The 20,675-nt window shown below is 36.2% G+C and overlaps 2 protein-coding genes across 2 annotated transcripts; both read right to left on the bottom strand.

Annotated features, from left to right (window-relative positions):
• Positions 1-5,011: 5,011 nt before the first annotated feature.
• On the bottom strand, positions 5,012-7,443 carry LOC118437797 (cytosolic beta-glucosidase-like). The gene is made up of 3 exons (XM_035857170.1): positions 7,298-7,443; positions 6,312-6,709; positions 5,012-5,968 (listed from the first exon to the last, which is right to left on the bottom strand). The coding sequence occupies exons 2-3, from the start codon at positions 6,519-6,521 to the stop codon at positions 5,810-5,812; spliced, it is 369 nt and encodes a 122-aa protein (XP_035713063.1). The 5' UTR covers positions 6,522-6,709; positions 7,298-7,443; the 3' UTR covers positions 5,012-5,809.
• Positions 7,444-12,470: 5,027 nt separating this feature from the next.
• LOC110856552 (cathepsin L) lies at positions 12,471-18,276 on the bottom strand. The gene is made up of 8 exons (XM_035857087.1): positions 18,062-18,276; positions 15,929-16,149; positions 15,400-15,484; positions 13,988-14,211; positions 13,901-13,908; positions 13,371-13,466; positions 12,708-12,854; positions 12,471-12,590 (listed from the first exon to the last, which is right to left on the bottom strand). The coding sequence occupies exons 2-8, from the start codon at positions 16,100-16,102 to the stop codon at positions 12,554-12,556; spliced, it is 771 nt and encodes a 256-aa protein (XP_035712980.1). The 5' UTR covers positions 16,103-16,149; positions 18,062-18,276; the 3' UTR covers positions 12,471-12,553.
• Positions 18,277-20,675: the final 2,399 nt, after the last annotated feature.

Here is a 20,675-nt window from a genome sequence, read left to right as displayed (position 1 = left end):
TTTCCTTTCCGAGATGGTAACCTCGTAATTCAACAGATTCAAAGTTTTGCCGAATAGAGTTACAAATAATGCTAAAAGTTTCCACATTCGGAGGGTTGCCATGGCTTCAGTTTTCAAGTTTATCGACGACTCTTGTGGCAGGTTTTGGCAGAACTAAATAATATTTATTTTAAAACTTTGATCAGCATTTTCAATTGATGATTGGAAAGATTGAAGTGAGTTGGGATTGATTTAAACATCCCAATCGGACATGGAATGAGATTGCTTTTGGCAATTTCGGATTAGATAAGTTTGAAGTAGTGCACCACATGAATTCGGGTTTATCAACTTTTTAGAGTCGGGTTCAAACAAATACAGATTCGGATGTAGTGGAGTCTTAAAATGCTGAAGTCGGTGAATCCGGGGATTCACCATTACAGTGTGAATTCCAGGCTCGAATATCAGGCCAAACAACTAGTTTAAGGTTACGAATGCGAGCTCGCGTATAGCAAGATGAAATATCCACTGGTGCGCCAATTTATATGGAAGTAATTTTGTAATTTTGATATTTTTGCGGATCAGGTTATAGAGAAAATCGAGCAGACCATATAAGCTTCCGTACCGGCTGTTTTGCTTTTGTCTATTGCAGGATATGCGCCGATTCTGCTTCTAGTTTATTGCTTAAACTAAGACGTATGTAGCATATAAATGCATAAATCTAAATACATATGTATCGATTTACTCTTAAATTTTGCAGTTATTATAAAAATGAGGATGACGGGTACGACACTCAACTGTAAATATTAAATGCATAATTTTGGAAATTCAAGCCTTAAATTTACAATATTTTACATATTTATGCCCGAGCGTATGTTGTATTGGGTGTCACTAGAAACAGTATCGGCCAACGATGCGCACTCTTATCCGCCCTTATCCATCCGTCGCTACCGCCCACGCTTATCCACCAGTGTCCACCCTTATCCACGGCTATCCATTCTTATCCATCCGTCGACGCCGCACTCTTTTATCCATCGCTATCCACTCTTATGCATCAGTCGTCACGTCATTGTCATATGCAAATCAAAGACTAACCGTCATCGACGCATGTAACGCTAAATATATACTTACTAAGAAGTAGAAAATTTATGAAATTTCTACATGAACCAAAGCAAATTAATGACAATTTCAACACTTAACAAATTTAAATACAAATACACTTGTTTATTTCAACCCAAAAGCCAAGTAATTTGATTTCTCTGGTAGATTACGTAAGAGTGATCTGCGTAATAAATCGTTTTGATCCAATTCATACAATCTAAAAATTTGATCAAGGCAAACATTGTTTGGTTTGTATGAATTACTATATCTACAAGCAAAGTACACATTATTCGAAATGTCAGGACTATATAAATTTTTCGTTAGTTCTATACTATCAAAAATGATATCATTATCAATACACATTTGTTTTAAATCAAAATACATATCATTAGGCAGCAAATTATATGGTGTAAAAAAACATATATACATATCTAATCCACCAAAGGCCTTTAATGGATCAAGCACATCCTTAGCAAACCGTTCCTGATAATCCAGTTCGAACCTCGACAACTTATCATTACCAAAGAAGGGTGATGTCGAGTTGTACTCGTAGTAATCTGGACACAAACCGATAAGGACACTGCTGATGCAGGGATGATAATTGCCATTTTCCAGTGTTTCTAGGGTCCATGTCAGCGTTGAATTCTCGGTGATTAACGGCAAAGGTGAACTTCGCATTGAATAATTCAACAATGGACAGGTAATGTCATGGCCACCGCGATAAGCTACACTCGAATTTCTTTTCATGATGATGAAGATGATGAAATTAGTTTGTGATTTTCAATATGCGAATCAGTGTGTTTCTACAAGCACAGGCAACACTATGCTCGCTCCAGACCAACTGCTTCTGCAGATTTTACATCCGTTTGCTATGTATTTGGTAGGGTGAGTAAGTGATTTTTTACATCCCTATGTATCGATACAGCTAAAATAAAAACTCCAGAGATTACATATTTGAAACTTAACTCTCCCCTGTGTTTCTATCCAAACTTACATAGACCAGCCAAGGCAGGAAAGAGCTTTTTGTGTCAGCAAATAAGTTAACGAAGGAAGGTACATACATGCGTTATTCGTTCATCTTCAAATGCATGTAATATTGTGATGATGTGATACTGTTAAATGATTGCATCAGTTTTGTCAGGAAGTAATTGCTGGTGACATAAAACACGTCACATATGTGGCCCCCCAGCAGCAACCCGAATTTATGGAATTTGAAAAAAATAATCCCGAACTGAAATTCATAAACCGGTGGGATGACAGCTACTTAAAACCAGAGAGTTTAATTATTTTTGATGATTATGGGCAAGAATTTGGGGGCCGAAAATGCGAATTTATTACAGGATTTATAACGCAAACTGTTCATCACAGCAGAATAAGCGTAATTTGCATACTGCACAGTCGCTACACAAAAGGATTAAGACTGCGAACTTGTTGGTTGAATAATTGGCAGTAAGTTGAAATCCAAAGCATTAATAAATATACGAATCTCTAATTAATTGTCCCTTTCTGCAGATATTTCACTTTCCTCGCGATCGGAGCATCATTTCAATACTAGCACGACAAATAATGCCAGGGAACAGTAGATTTCTTAAAGACATTTATGATTACTGTACAAAACAAGTTCATGGTTGTGTTTTTTTTATTTAAGTCCGCGTCAAAATCGTAATTTTTCAGTGAGGTCAAGCGTATTCAATGACGATAGCCTGTTTGTTTTCAGTCCAATTTAGTGGTCATGGAAAGATTTGAAAGCGAACGTGAATTTTTGGAAAATGTTATGAAAGCAGGTGCCAGCCAAAGAAAAAGGAATCTAGCTATTGCAACGGACAATAAAGTGCTTGTGGAAGTCTGTGTGAATGTGAACAATTTTCCATACTGGAATAACGTCGCATACAGAAGAACACTTTGCAGATTTTAAAGCAGGACATAGAAATAGAACATCTAACCGGACACTGAGCTAGGACGCTTGGTTCCGACGCCTTCTATACCACGGATAAATTTCTGGCTCGTAAAACACTCCTGTATCAAAAAATCATACAATTTATACACGAGCGAGAATGAGAATTTGATTAATGCCTTACCAGGAACATGTTCTCCAACTTCATATCTCAAATACTAGCTTGAATGGAGAGTATTTTTTACTTCGTCCATATAAACAACTTCTAATCCCCAGCGCGGAAAATATCTAAATAATAATAGTAATATTTCTGATAATCAAACGACGAGTAACAATATTTTATGCTTACCCTTCCTTGGTGGGAAGTGACTCACTTCCCATTAATCGATGTCGTGTGAGATGATGTGGGGTGCTGAGGTTGACGTAGGGAATGGTGTTCTGGTTGTTCCTGAGTCACAGTATTCGCCGGGTGGAATTATTATTTCGGTTTTCGGTGGGGCTGGAGGCAAGCCGCATGTTGAATTCTCCCCACTAATAAAGTCGTAGCATCCATCTCGGATACATACCTCACAATTCTCATTTGCTTGGGACGCGGCACATGCTGAAAAATAAATAATTATTAGTTAATTTAATTAAGCAAAGTAGAATAAAATTTTAAGAATAAGGCTCTCTGACCGTTTGCTGTAATGACGACGAGTATGAGAAACACTAACATTTGTTCTCGTAATATTTTATTTTACCCTTTGAGCACTTTGCACTTTTAATCAGTGTTACATTTGCACTTTACTTAGAGTCGTAAAAACTTATTATCAACAAACCAACTACAGCTCAGCTAAGTCTATTTTACTTTATTTAGCTGCGCACTGTTATTTTTGAAGGGTGAGCATAAACCCGGCATAAGACATTTGATATCTTTTCTTTGTTACAACTTGCTTGGTGAATAATCCGTCTTCATTTTCATGAGACATAATGAGACTGATTTTCATGCTTTTGAGTTGTGATCATAACGAGTACACGAGTTAGATGAATAAACTAATACAGCGACGACTTATGCATAAGAATGGATGGAGATGCCGAAGGATGGATAGCGATGGATAAGAGAGTGCGGCGGCGACGGATGGATAAGAATGGTTAGCGATGGATAAGGGTGGACACTGATGGATAAGCGTTGGCGGTAGCGACGGATGCATAAGGGCGGATAAGAGTGCGCATCGTTGGCCGATACTGTTTTTAGTGGCATATCCAATACAACAAGCGTAGGCAGAGAGGAAATTGAACAGTTTGGAGAAAGAAATTTGTCAAAACAAATCAACAAACTTTGGTGAAAAAATTCATCGATTCTAAATACATGCCAATGACAGAATAATAAGTAGAAGTCATTTTTATTTCAACTTATTTGTCAGGATTAATGGAAAAATTTATATATGTATGTAGGTGCCCGTAAATGTTTTTCATTATCGCCAACTGTGACAATAATTTCGGTGTACGTGATTTTATTATATTTCTTTTATCATTTTGGCGAAAATTTATTTTCGCGAAATCGACTTTCGCCACATTGTTTGTCAATTGGCAAGAATATAATAATTTTTTTGGTTTGTTATCCTTTGCCATATTCACTTTCAGGGATAATGTGCAACAGCATACATAAAATAATAAGCTTGATTTGATTATGCAAATATCGAGAAACTCGCCGGTTAATTTAATGACATCATCGAAATTTAACAAACTCACGGAAATTTTATAGGATTATCGCAATTTAATAAAGTCATATCCTACCTGAATAAGATTATCATTATTTATTCAGTTCAATTATTTTGTGTTATGCAAGGAGAGATAATCCTGTTTTTAATCCCAATATTTTTCCAAACCGTTCCACTATCGGAAATGTCCTTAACCTATGTTGAAAATGGGATTGCTATCTTTTTTTAAATGATAAATGGCCAAGATTTGAAAAAATTTAATTTTGCAGCTTTATCATAAAGTATTTGTGTATGTAGCATTTAAAAACTATACATATTTACATACCGTAGATGTTTTATTTCTGTGAAAATGTTTTTTTTAGTTTTGCTTATTAAAATGTAAGTTAATAAGGTATGTATGTACATTTTAATTTTTACAGGTAATCTCTAGGTAAACTTAGTTTTAATTTCAATCTTTTCCACAATGCATACATATTGACTATTGGAATTACTCCAAATTTACATAAAATGGTGATAGATACATACTTAAGTTTATTTCTCTTTTTTAAGTGATAAATACTTAGGTACATATAACTTTGACCAAGCAACTTTCTAATAAATTATAATTTCAAATCTATGTATTTATATGTACCGTAAATACTCTATTTATAGCCGGGGCTAAAATCCAAAACTGGATGTCACAGACCCGGCTACAATTAGAGACCCGGCTAAACTTTGTTCCGCCTCTAATTTTGGTAATTATAAAATTGGCGAATAATTAATGTTGACTCGATTTGAGTTATTTGATTTAGCAAAATATGGCATCAGTTAAATATTAGCTTTAAATCTACTCTTTAGACGAGGTTTTGTAGTTTTTAAAAACTTGCTGTCGTGAATATATGCTTTCTTATTAAGATCTTAACACGTAATTCTGTAAATTTTGACCTTATTCGTTTATTAACGGGATGATCAGTATTTTGTTAGGATTGGGTATGAGCGGGGACACAGCGAAAAATACTGGCCATAATTAGAGACCCGGTCATAATTAGGGACCGGCTATAATTAGATACCCGGCTAAAATTTTGAAACCTTGGTCTCCAGACCCGGCTATATTTGGAGACCGGCTATAATTAGAATAGGGCTATAAATAGAGGTTTTACTAAATTTTGGACTGCAAGCAAGGCCACTTGCATCGAGGGAATCCATTATTCATAAATACTTTTTTTAGAAAAGCTCCCGATAATTTGGGCGTCCTTTTCCTCTCCGGATCGCTAAAGTTTACGGCCACTACGCCAAAGTTGACTGAATACCCGTCCTCCTGCAGAAAAGAGGAACCACTTTTAATAACGAGCCATTGCTCAGGAAGGCCATGGTTGTAATGTACAGAATTCTGTGTCATACAGGAGTGAAGAAATTTCAGAACTGGCAATTTCCGAGTGGAAAACTTTCCAGTAATAGATCAAAGTTCGTATCAGGACCGTCTGCATTACTATGCATAAATATGCATAAATATGTGTGCATAAACATGCATAGTTTTCAGCACATATCGCAGGATTTTCACAGAAGGTTGTCCGAGGTATACAATTTTTATTTTAGGAGAAAGACGGGTCACATTTCTGCATGGAACCGATTAAAATTGGTTAACTGTAGTATAAACGTACCCATTCGAATGAGTCCAGTAGCGTCCAGGCCCCGTACATTTGCACATTAACGCCATCAATTCGCACCGCCTTTAACATCTCGTTGATATAAGAACGATGATATTCCGCCCGTTCGTGATCCTCCAGTCCATCCTCCGGGTGACCTTGGTATCCATTCTCCAAAAGGTATATTGGTGGATTTCCATACCTCTTTTTTATCCAGTTCAGCATTTTTCTTAAACCCCACGGAACCACGTAGAAACTCCAAGTGGTTGAACTGCTTGCGCCGGCGTGCCATGAGGGATCACTGGACAATTTAATACCGATGGGATCCGATATTCCAGCCGACCCGTGGTTCGGCGTCGTCGGTTCAATCAAACTTGTCGTGTAATGTGCAATCCCACAAAAATCCCAACTTCCTGGAAATTTAAACTATTTAAAATATCACAGGAATCTTTAAACCAAGGAGGCACTAAACGTAACAGGTACATATTTACATGAGACATATGCACGAAATAAGAAGCAAGAGCTTAAATATACGTTAAGATAATGTACTATAATAATACCCATGTTCACGTGGCTTCACTTTCCCCGAACGGGAAAGTGGAGGCACGTACATATATGCACCGATCCGGTATTGGATCGTGGACTTGTACTTTGACCACCTTATAATAAAGATCTCTTCCACTCTCACAAGTCCCTTTGGGAGTAACATTCTTTCCCATCGTAAATACACATCTCATACATCCATCCTTCAGAGCCACATACATAATACATAATTACATACAATGTACATACCACCATCCCAACCAATACATTTAATTATTTAATTATTTTGTAAATCTTAACTTATATTTTTCAAAATTTCTACCAAGACCAAAACGTATTTAGCTGGGAAATCTTAGAGCAAATAATGGTTCTCAGTTTATACAAAATGTTAGCATGATCAATGCAGGATTACAAGAATTTAAAATTCAATACATTATGGTTCATTTAAACTTATGTACCTCGTAATTCTGCAGCTTCTGCCAACGTGAATTGAAATGGTGTCGACACGACGCCCTGTTTTTGGCTGAGGCGTCCAAGAAATTCGGCAAACTCGTCGGGATATTTTCCGAAAAATATTGGAGATGCCACCACTCCCCACTGATAAGCATTTAATTAATCAAAACACTAAGAATACGATAAGAAAATAAATAATTTACGGTAATCTGCACGGCAAATTCGGCCATCTTAACGTGGCTCGGATTGGATTGATTTTTTGCTTCAAACCATTGGGTAAAAATTAGCATTCCTATTTTTCCATGTTGCTGTTTGCGAAATATTCTGTCGTATAGGTGATAAGTCTTTGCGTGAGATCTTAAAACGTTATGGACACAATTTTTGGCTTCCTCGATATTTCGAAGTCCTGGGGCTTCACTCTGAGAAAAGATTTTCAAATTTGTTTCAATATTTTGAGTAAAAAATGGTACGTCGAATTCTGCAGTAAGCAACAAAAGCCAGATTTGTATTGTACTTTTTTTACCCAATATTGCACAAAATTTTTGCGGATTTTATTCTGCAGAACGATAATTTTTAGCCTAATTAAAGTTATGTGATGATATATATAAAATCGGGCCAAATTTACACGCCAAAATATATCAAGTTTCTGCAAAAATGTTCAAGTTTTTGCTCGGGTAAATCGAAAATTAAAATTAGCCTTACCCCCACTAAATATCCCCAAAAACACATGGCATTTGGTTCGTTGAAAGTGACCCATTTCTTTACACGATCTCCAAACGTGCGAAATGCGAGATGTGAAAAATTCACAAAGTGCGAAATCACCTCGTTATTTGACCAACCACCAATTTCCATGAGTGGTTGGGGGAAGTCCCTGCGGCAGAAAAATACAAATTTTGGAAATATGTATAACTCAATATTCACGTTCAACGTGAGAATTTAAACACAATTTGCATTAACTTTGTAATTTGAACTAGGGCTAGTTATCCGATCCGATCGGATTATCCGAGATTATCCGACCATTAACTATAACAGGGATTCGATCCCTCGGAACTGATCGGACATATCCGATCCGACCATGTCCTAGAAAATGATCAGGTACAAATATCCGATCCGACGGATCGGATATTATCGGATTGGAACGACAGACTGATCTGTTGAACACTTACCATTGGTGGAGGGTGACGATGGGTTCGATCCCATTTTCAAGGAGGAGATCGATCAGATCATTGTAGTGCTTTATTCCCGCCGGATTTATGTAATCTACCCGGCCCGAGGGGAGGATTCTGCTCCAGGATAAACTGAACCGATACACTCCCGCCTAAAATTGTGTAATATTGAGAAAGTAGAGTCAATACAATTTGTAGAATATTTCTACATTACTGGTTTCCAGATTAAAAAATAACAGCCTAACATGAAATTCATTCATTAATTACTTCTAATTAATGAATGCGCAGTTCTAATTCGATAAATACTACATTTGTGGAGCGACTTGAAAACTGGACTTCATCTTGAGTGTTCGACACTTATTTATTGAGATTTCCTCATAAATATTTGCTGATAAATAAGACGTTTTAACATACCCTCAAATATTTTAGTAGAGCGACGTCCTCTCGATACTTGTGGTACGAGTCGCAAGCAATGTCTCCCGTCAAGTGGTCAGCAATCGGGGATGGCGTCCGATGAACAAATTCGTCCCAAATGTTTAACCCTTTCCCTGGAATTTTTATCGAGGATCAAGTTTTATTAAATAGTTATTCGATCATCTATTTTATTATTTACCATCCTCCCGCCATGCTCCCTCCGTCTGAAAGTAAGTAAGCCAAACCTGATTTACAGGGGTGGGCAAGATACTTGGTCAAGATACAAGATAAAAGATAGAAGATACAAGATAGCATCTTTATCTTGTATCTTCGTCGCCTGATCAGAGAAGTATCTTTTATCTTGTATCTTGTATCTTTTAGAAAGCCGAAAGTATCTTGTGTAAGTATCTTATCTAGATATGCCTGGCAGAAAAGTATCTTAAGATAGTTGACAAGATACAAGATACTTTTTTCAAAATTCCGTCAAATTAAGTAAATTTCTTACTACAGTCAGTGAATTTGATTATGAATTTGGCGTAACCAGAGTTTGGTGAATTTTATTTTATGTTTTGCCAATTACTAACAAACCTGTACATGCATACACATGTACATATACTCATGTATACCTACATATATATTATATAAGTTAATGTGTACATATGTACACATACGGACATACACATGCACAATGTGTATTGCACATTACTGATATGTAACTACGCTTAACTAATGTATAGGTATTGTAGGGTTTAGTTTGATTTGAATTAGCAGGGAATATATTACGAACCTCGTAAAAATATACGTATGTTAGTTAGAGGTCTAGTTTTTCGAAACTTTTCGAAACTTTACGAAATTTTTCGAAGTATAAGCACTTGCAACAAAATTTGTATGAATATAGAATTATTTTAAATTTTGTACTCACCAGATTTTTTCGTTCAAATTATTAAGCATGACTAATTGGGCATGAATACTAGGCTAAAAAATAAAGTATCTTATCTAATGTAAAAGTATCTTAAGATACATATCTTGTATCTTGACTACTCAATTTTTAGGAAAGTATCTTGTATCTTATATCTTGTGTACTTGGCCAAGATGTATCTTATATCTTGTATCTTATATCTTATCCTAGAAAGTATCTTATCTTGTATCTTGTATCTTATGACCAATGTATCTTGCCCACCCCTGCTGATTTACGTATTCGACAACCCAAAATCCTAAGACGGCTTGTGTGTCGCCGATTTGCAAGTTCGCGCCAGACTCTTCTACAAACCTAATATCAGTCTATGTATCATAATATGGATTGCCCCATAAGTTCTCGGAATTTTGATTTAGTAATTTCTTCGGACTGGGGTAATATTAGAATAACAAGGTCGATTGGAAAATGTACGTAATTTATTGAGGAATTTATGTTAAAAAACATAAGCTCGATACCCCCTTTGAAACCCATTTGTCACAGCTTTTTGCAAGCACTATCCATAACCGGTTTTCCCGACTTTGTGGTTACATTTTGCAGGATTAACAAATTAGCGTTCGGAATTCTGGGAAGTTTTTCGTTGTTTTTTGACGTGAGGAATATTCTTGTTTGGGCTAAGCCCAAAATTGTTCAAATTCTTTCGCTTGTTGAAAACTAGGTGCAATTGTGCAATTTCCTTCAGGGGTGAAAAACCAACTTTCCCACCTCGTGGTGCCTTATAACAATTCTCCAGTATTGGCAACTTGTCATATCCGACCGAAACAAAATGTGTTCCCCATTATAGCTATGAATGGAGGGAATCAGACGCCCCTTAATGCATTGGTTTAGTTACGCACCTAAGACCAAGATTCCTTTTGATATGGAGGGATTCAAAATGTGACCATTTGCGTCGGAGGTCTACTAAACCATGCATTTGGTGTATTATTTCGCTTTTTCAATAGTTCTTTCTTCACATTTCACTTCGCTACGAGTTTGTGCATGGAAATATTGCGAAATGGATATATCAAATTGGTCGGATGGGAAATAACTCTACTCGATAATGGCTAAAAATCTGGATCTGGCTTTCTTGTAAATTTTTGGAAGCCCGCGTTTGGTTCTAGATTTTTTATCTTAACCTACCTTGGACCCATCTTATACTTTTCAGATCTTATCCCCAATTAATGTACTTTAATTTGCCTTAGCGTTGGTTCGCGTAGTTTGACCGTGTGGCAGTGGTAAGGCACGGGGTGGATGCGTTCTATTTGTGCAGACGCTTAACAGCTTTCAAGTATTTCGGACTCGATTGAGATACCTAGTGTCAGGTAATTTTTATAAAAGCTGAAGTTTTATCGTCTTAATACCTTCACAATACAAGTAAATTGTTGATTTTTGATGGCCTTGACTTCCTCAATTTTGCCAGACATTTTTCCGATTAAAGTCAGCGTCATTTTCATGGCAGTGAAAAAATCGAGTTTGGAGTGCCTGTTGTTCGGCTCGCGTCAGTTTGTTCAACTTAATTTGTCAGATTATTGATATACAATTATTATTAGTATATTAGTTGGTACTTAGGAGGACATACAGAGAATTAAATTATTCGTGCGTTTTCTCACCGAATTAATCACATTTATAACATTCCGAGTACTTATGGGGCAATCTATATAATCTCTAACTAATCTTACCACTGTTTGAAGTAAATGTATTATCAGTGGTACATTTCTTATCTTAAGTAAAAATTACTTCATCCAGAGTTACATTAACGTGACAAAGAGTAAAATCTGCTCTGAGTTGAATATACATAATTTAAGAACTGAAAGCGTATTTATTTTTAAAAGGGTTACATTAATGTAGCCCTTGTAAAATTTAAAATTTGTAAAATTGTAGCACTAATTAGTGTAGCAAATGTGGAATCAACCCATAACTTGCAACGTTTCCACTAACCTGATAACTTGAAGAGGAAAATCCCCACTGAAAGTTTGGCGGGAAAACGTTGAATAAAAACTTGTCTTCAGCTCGATTTAGTAACACAAGAGCCATAAATAGTGTAATTCGCAACGTCATTTTGTGCAGATGCATAAATATCTATCATTCTCCTTCGTAATTAGACATTTAATACAATTCTGCAATAATTTATTGCCAGTGGCAATTTGCCACTGAACCAAATAATCCATAAATATGCATGGAAAATTCCTGTCCCCATTGTTCTGTACCAACAAATAAACAAATCATGTATAAGTTTGCACATATGCCAATAACGCCATTCCCGTTGGAGGACAAAATAATGAATATAAAGCAAAGCAAATTTTTGAATATTTTTGGCTTGCAAATGCTGTCGGGTTCATTGATAGCTTGAGGGGTGATCCAGGTAGTACGCCGTCAAAAATTCTGGATTTTGGCAACCACACGCCCACCCGACGTAAATAAATGTTAAGGGATAGGGAATGTTAATAACCCATGTTTCTGACAAGATCACCCACGTGTTGCCGAATTTGTTAAATTTCGAGAACTATGTAGAATGATTTCAAGAAAATGAGTCGGCCAAACCAACCACTGAAATATTTAATTAAGTTTTCCAAGCATGAAACTGAACTTTTCTATACATCTGATTTCCAGTTTTTTTAAAAATAATTTCGTAAACAAAAATAGTCATGCTATCGAATTGAACTTTTTATTCACTGTTAACAAGACCTTGTATTAATAATTAAATGTAAATATGTATATAATTCATCAGCCTAATTTATTATGAATTTATAATAAAGGTTACTGTTCCTGCAATTTTTAAAATAAATAAGTAAAACGCTAAGCAATTAAAAATTTTGTAGATGAACTGATTTGAATTTACTCAATTGTCAATTTGGATATGACGCTAATTTCTATTACGCGTACCGAGCTGTAGGATAGCTTGCATAGCTTGCAATTCCACACATGTTACCAGCCCGTCTTGCCAAACGAAAGTATCCCTGCTCACCCCACGAGGTTCCCCAGGAGTTCTTCACAATCCAGTATAAGTTCCCACTCGAATCCGTCCCATATCTACAAAAATTGTTGTTACATATTGTTCAGTACTGTCAAACATGATTTGTCTCATTTTAATATTTCTGATTATTATGTAAATGCATTATGAAACTCGTCTCTCTTGTCCACTTTTGCCCAGCAATTTCAACTTGCTCCGCACTCTCAGACCAGCCGTCAGCCAGCACGGAAGCCAAATTAGTCACTCTTCAACAATTAATCCAATATATTTATGAGTCAATTCGGTCTTAATCTGTAAACCATTAGATTTTTCTTGACCATTAAATTGTAACTTAACATCAAAATTAAAACGCCCCCATTTTGTGCTCTACACATTATTAAACATCAAAGTTTTCCACTATTCACAATTACACATTAACATCCTCATCCAAAGTCACACAATTACCATTCACAGACCACACCCTTCTTCACATATCATATGTAACATATGTATCTAGATAAGTTGGAATTTCGAAAGAGGGTTGCTGGGCCATCATGGTTGATTTACATACGTCTGGGAATACATAGATGACTTACCCAACCACTAGGACGGCATGATTCGGTGCACAACTGGAACAACGGTTATCGTTGAATATTCCTGACGAGTAATATTGCATCAATAGTGGCAGAAATCTAAAAATTGTAGCATTAAACAAATTTAAGTTTTGATTATATACGCATATTCCTGGCTATTAATCTTCTTATAGTTTTGGAGTGATTTTATTAAAAATCAATAATATTGGGAGAAACGAAAAGAAGTGTGGGGCTTGCTGCAGGACGGCTTTTTTTACATAATTGGTAGTGGAAGATTTTTTATTCAAAATTTACAAATTATTCACTTTCATTAAATCTCTATGTGGCAGCTATTTAAGAAGTATGCAAAATACGTAATATTTTATTCGCTAGGTTATGTTACTCCCATCCAAAAATAGTTTCTTGAAGATACAATTCAGACTGACTCTCATACCCTAACTAACTAACTAACTGACTAACAAAACTAACTAACTTATACCCCTCAATTCTAGTTAGCCATATTCTGCTTTCCAGTGCAAACCAGTAAAAAATACACAAAAAGCTGTTAAAATGCAATTCATAAATTTTTCGAAACTGCATGCATTGAAAGCCAGGCGTTCAGTTTGGTTGTTTAAACTCACCGGTCCAATTCTCCTCACGGCGTCTTCCAGTGCTATCTCATCTCCTTGAGTAACTCGCACGTATCCTGTCATGCCAGTCACGGCATTCGTATCACTACGATATTGGCAGAAATCTTGTTCGCCTCGGTATGGATAACTGGCTTGTGTGTTAATTCCACGGTTACGTATGACGTAATTGAAAGCATTAATCATATATCCGCCCTTGCAGCCTAAGTTTCCATAATCTGTTGAGTAAATCAGGGATTATTTACTAAATATGAGTTTTGCATTTAAATTGCAGCCTCTCCACTTAAACGATGCATGAAGGAAATAATGTTGAATGTCAGAATCATATCTGTTAAAAAAAACTTTTTTCATTCAAAATTCAGTCATCCCGATTTCTGACGGAGGATTTTCATTCACATTCAGTCATTTTCTCTCAAGCTCATTTCATATCACGTCATCTGACCTCATTTCTTACTCCGCCCAATTATTAAGCATAGGGTGAAAAATGAAACGAAAGAAAAATCCTTTCATTTACAGTCACTCCTCTGAAATGATGGAATCTTTCATTTAGTTTCATACGAATGACAGGAAATTCATTTTCATTCTCAATCATTCTCTATGAATGAAAGTGAACAGGTATGGTCACAATTAGACTTGGGCGATGTAGGTGGAACGGAATTTCGAAGGTTTTGTTAGGATTTTCTACTCCACTCGCGCACCTCTTGCCCAAGGGAGAGGGAAGGAAATTCGCAAAAACCGACGAATTTCTCAATGATGTAAAGAGTTATCGCTGTTAAACTTCGAACAAACTTCCGCTATTTTTCCCACTTAAAACTTCATCATTTTACAATGTTTTATTGCTTCTTTGATAGTTTCTGCTTAGTTTCAAAATCCAAAATGAAAGAATTCGAAATTTTCATCAAGTTAACTTTTTCAATGTCTTTTTTTCAAAAAAACATATTTTAACCTCGAAAAGAAACGATTCAAGTTGTCGATTCAAGGTCATTCATTTCAACCGAATTTAAAACTGACCAAATTAAGTGAGGGTGGAAGCTTAAAATTATTTAGGTAATTTTACTCACTCCGCTTGTGATGCCGATAAGGATTATGATTATGGTAACGTTACAAAAAATTCCTAACCAAATCAAACAAATTTTTTATCAAAGTTTTTAACAACGAAAACAGAATTCCTTAGAAATGTCAAAAAGATCCTTAGAAACGTTAAAAATTCTTTAGCAAAGGTAAAAAAATCCTTAGCTACGTTAAAAAAATTCGTGAAAACGTTAAAAATTCTCACTCGTAAGAGAAATTAGCAAATTGCTAGCTTAGCAGCGATGTCAAAAATGCATTATTTAATTATAAATTCCATAGTCACTTGCCAATCTAGTTGATGTTGCAGGCTAGTTGAGTTAATAATTGCCACTTACCGGAGGAACAATCGATTAAATTCTGTTCCGATAAATTTGGTAATACATCAGTCCGTCTTTTGTGCATACCCTCCATTGCTCCCGTCTACATACATATGCATTGGAAAGATCCTTTTTCATTAGTATTGTCAAAGCCAGGGTAAGGAAAATTCCCGGGTTTTGCTATTCAAAACTCATATCCTGGGGTTTTATCTGGGTTTTGCGGGTAGCCGGGGTACTCGGGGTTTTGGCGAAAACTGAGTCAGTACCACATGTATTATATTATGAAAAAAATTTACTTTTCAACTATTACAACAAAGCTGTTCATCAATTCAATTTTGGCATCTAATTAACTTACAAAATTATCAGGAACATGCTGTTTTAATATACTTATTACGCACTTTTTTAAATTTGAAAACCCCGACTACCCGTGGGTATTGCTCAAATTTGCTACCCCAATACTCATCAAAACCCGCAAAACCCCAATACCCCAAAAACCCGGGGTAGCATACTCTGGTCAAAGCTCGTACATAATAGGGAGGAAACTTACTGCAGAAAAACTCCAACATGAACCACAAGAGCCTTGATTTTTAACCGGTGTCACAAATCCAAGCCATCTCCAATCCATGGGTGGTGGCGAATACGACGTTGCCGCAGATGAAATTGTTTCGGATTGTCCATCAACTTGTACATCTGTACGATTTGGAGCCTTAAAGCCGTTCATTATCGAGTTAAATTCTTCCGGTTCGAGATCAGAGTATTCGTTGGTGGCTGAAATATAGAAATTATAATAAACACTTAAGAAAGTTGTCGAGACATGAAACTCATAACAACCTTTTTTCAAGCTACATCGGAGTTTGTTAGGGAGTTATGTAGAAAAAAAATCAAGCCAAAAATTAAGAATCGCGTGACACTCATAAATACTTCCGTTGAATGGCCCCTTTATAAAATAATTTCAATTTTCGAGTTAAGTTTCATATTTTTCTTCAAAGGGGGAATTCAACGGAAATATAAGTGTCATGTGACTCCTAATTATAGGGTTGATTTTTTGACATAACTCGCTACAAAATCCTGGTGTATCTTGAAAGAGGGTTCCATTGTCAGAATTGTGTACATATGACACCGTACCAAGTTTATACCTACTACTGCCATAAGTTTTGACCACTACACAAATTAATATAGCGGGCTCAGTTTATTGAATTTTGAAAACATAGCGATATCACGAGAAAGCCCATTAAATTTCCTACAAATTATACCAGGCACTTTCCAAATTTCCTCCATTCGAAGCTACAAGAGCCCAAAGTCTAGGTATCCACATACCACTCACGGTACGCACTCATTACAAGTAATATTAGTCTCATTTCTAAGCGACAGATTTTTTCTCGGATTTAAAACTTATGTGGGGTTTAGCACATGTATCTGGCTTCAGTTTGGACCACATGTCATAATCCAGAAGGTTGAAGCTCGGCGGAAGTGAATTTTATTCTCGGTCCGAAATGGAGTCAGAAATTTTGGAATTTTACCCCATTTTTACGATTTTGGCCTTATCAGAAGGTCCTGAGCCCTGCTCGAATATCTAGCAGCTATTTTTTAATAGAGTGTGGTCCAGTGGTTCTCCCATTAGCTCGATAACTTCAAAAAATACTTTTTAACAAGAAATTTCACCCCCAGAGGTAAAAAATTCACTTTTTGACCAAATCCAATCTACACCGAATAAAAAAATCACAGAATCAGGATGATGTGTCCGATTACTATTTTAAAAATTTTTATGAATAATACGGACTGGTAGGGTGTGGACACAGTGCTTGAACTGATTTTATATGGCCTCAATTGTAAAAGTTTGCCTATCTTTCAAAAATATTTATTTTCATTTTTCAAGCGCGTACCGCATGATCAGTGCCCGGCTTTTGAGGGGTCTATTTTTACTTGGCGTGAAGTTAGCAAGTGTTGCTTTTCACATCTTAAAGACATAAGTCCTAGGTCGAGCTTAGGGGCCTGGGACGTAGTTTTACTTGGCCCGTTCATTTGTAGGGAATTTTTTCTTATGGTCCGGCATGAATTCAGGTTTTGCGCGCCTTCGTGATTTTTCGTGACCTTTTTGATCGTTCCCTTCAACTCAGTTTTCGGCTATAAACACCGCCAATGTTAGTGGATCATTTCATGGTATGGTAGACCACCTTGCGTTTAGTTCTGATTTTTAATGAACTGTTGAAAAATGTCGGATTTTTATGTTTACCAAAATGTTTCTGAAAAATTGCAACACGTCGATTTGTCCGATCTGTCATTTTAGCACCTTGTATCACAAAAAATTTCGGAAGATGGTTTCTGATAGACAATTGCATGGGGAATTCAATAAAAAATAGTACAACTGGCTAACGTAACTGCTACTGATGTTTTTGGCCCGCGGAATGCGTGAGACATTATTTATGGCAGTAGTAGGTAGCTCATGGCTGGATTTGAATTGTGCGCATTTATGAGGTCTATGGCGCTAAGCAATGCATTTTTGCGTTTAGCCTCGACGGTAGAATTATCGTAATATTTTCCGTATTTTATCTGGAATACGAATTTATTTTTTCTCAGATTCTATTACTGAAACATATTACTAATATGTTTAGTAAGATGGCGTAATATGATATTACGACAATTAACAATTCATATGTATGTGTTACAAATATGTATGTACCTTAAAAGCGTCCTATTTTACCGTATCCAAAATTTCCTTAGTTAAATTTTGGATGAGCGACTCTGCAAGGGGGATAATTGCGAAGAAACAAATAACTAGCTTCATCTTGTGATCTTTTCTGTATTAAAATCTTGTTAATCACAGTTTGACTGTCTTTAAGAAATACTTAGAACTTGTAAAAATTGCTACTTTCTTAAGTAAACTGGTCAAGAGTAGTGATGACAAGAGAATGAGTTGGCACAACTGGATGACATAACTTTAATGAATTGGATTTTAGTAGTTTGCAAAATTTATGGGTTGACTTAGGGGCCATACAGAAAGGATGTGACTGATTTTCGGGAAATTTTGACCCCTACCCCCCCCCCCCCAGTGTGACCTATGTGCCCCATGTAATGATTAACATGCGAAGGATGGGATGTCTTGACCCCTACACATCCCCTCACATGCTTTCTGTACAGACCTTCATGTTCCTCTCTGATGTGCATATGTCAAGATCAAGAAGAACTTATGTATACCTAATACAGACATGCATATGTGTAAAGTAAAAATGGAAATGGCATATTTAAGTTCAACAGGCATACATATGTACGTACGTACGTGTCAGCATTTGAACGAGACGTCCCATTAACTCGTGTCTTCATTCCTTGAAGTTATTTCTCAAGATTTGCACGTTGATGTATGAATTCAATGTGAAGAGCGAACTGATAATGAGGCGAACCGTAGGTCACGGATAACTTAATGGAGCATTCAACTTCAACTGCTCTTACCAACTGCTTATCTTCCTCTACAAAGCTCAAAATTTATACTACCAAGCAGTGGTGAGCTGGGCCAGCCTTTTTGAAAACCCAGCCCAACCCAACCCGACTTCCTGGGTCAAGATAAAAACCCAACCCAACCCAGCCCGGCTTTTATTTTACCCAACCCAACCCAACCTAGTTGGGTTGGGTAAACGGGTAACTGGGTAACCCAACCCGACAATTTTGAGTTGAGAATACTTGGGAAATCACTGCTAGAGTACGTTTCCAATCATCATAGAGCATAAATTTATAGTTTGTGGCCAAAAAAGTCAAAAATGAGACGAAGTTGAGCTCGAAAAGTAAACCCAGCCCAGCCCAACCCGAACCAAAACCTTTCTATTGTTACCCAACCCAACTCGTAATCGGCCCAACCCACCCAAACCCAGTTGGGTTGGGTTGGGCCGGGTTGAACCCGACATTGTTGGGTTGGGCCGGGTTGAACCCGACATTGTTGGGTTGGGCCGGGTTGAACCCGACATTGTTGGGTTGGGTACTCACCCCTGCTACCAAGTCATCATTTTAATTCATTTTCCAGACTAGAATTTATCATATACATACACAAATCAAAATTGCGGTGCACTTTACACTCCTAATTGCTTGAACATTTATGCATGGCGTGATCGTACCGTGCACATGCTCCAAGACGCAGTCAATCAATTATTTCAGGAAACTGAAGAAATGAAAGGTAATCTGAAAGGAGACGAATGCCTAAACTGTTTTTTGGAGTTTTTGAAGTTTTTGGAGTGGGGGTTATGTACAGGTGTATGTATCCTAAATATCCAATATTTTGTTATCTATGAAAGTTTATGTAGTAGGAACATTTTTTTGCAAATAAACTAATTCAAAAGCCCATTAATGCTATAAAATGTGCTAATTGTCTTGCAAAACTTGGGATTGAGTGATTCTAACATGAAACGTAATTTTGACGTGTTGTAGATAATGAAAACTTTGGGTGTCTACATAAACCTGCGTTTTGAATTGGATTGTGTAGCGGTTACTTGAACAGGACGTACTTTTCTGAGCTAGATAATTCTTCTTGTCACGATTTGCAAATACTTTAGGAAATCTGATCTTTTAATTTCCGAATAATAATTCTTTACATTTTTTGTTTATAACAAAAATTACAAATGACCTGCAAACCTCAGATCTTGTCCTTTCTCCTACAAATAACAGGGCAAAACCCAAGGTTCTAAATTATTTAGCATCATGAACCACAAAGTACTGCAAAAAAAATTGGTACTCCTGCATAAGAAAAGCATTGTGTAGTATTAAATGATAATGTAATTGTGTAATAGATGAATTCATCTTCGGAGAAATGGATAAGATATCCATAAATAACATCAAGAATATATATGTATAAGGGTCAAATTTATTGCGCCCAAGAAAATAATATTTTGTTCCAAAGAAAATTAATAATTTCTGCAATCATGAAATCTGCGATACAGATACAGATATACGATATATATTTTAAATCTTGTATTTTACGCATTGTGATTTTTATTATTTGTTTGGAATTTACTCTAAAAATCTTGGAATAAAAAAATAATTAATTGCAAGATCTACAATTGGAACAAAATATTAATTTTCTTTGGAAGAAAAAATATTTTTCTTGTGTGATTTAATTCGCACCCTACGTATAAGAATTACTAACATTGATAAGATGAATAATAAGCTAAATAACATTGCCGATAAGCTTGATTTTATCGAAAGAGGGATCCATCCCTCTGAACCAAAGATGCACTATGCATCGTGCCCACGCTTTTGGGAACATTCCAAGGACAAATATGTATTTTAGATGGGACAAGAAATGACAAAAT

This window comes from Folsomia candida, unplaced genomic scaffold, assembly GCF_002217175.1.
Source record: "Folsomia candida strain VU population unplaced genomic scaffold, ASM221717v1 Fcan01_Sc016, whole genome shotgun sequence".
NCBI classification, from domain to species: Eukaryota; Metazoa; Arthropoda; class Collembola; order Entomobryomorpha; family Isotomidae; genus Folsomia; species Folsomia candida.
This window is presented reverse-complemented; position numbering and strand designations above follow the sequence as displayed.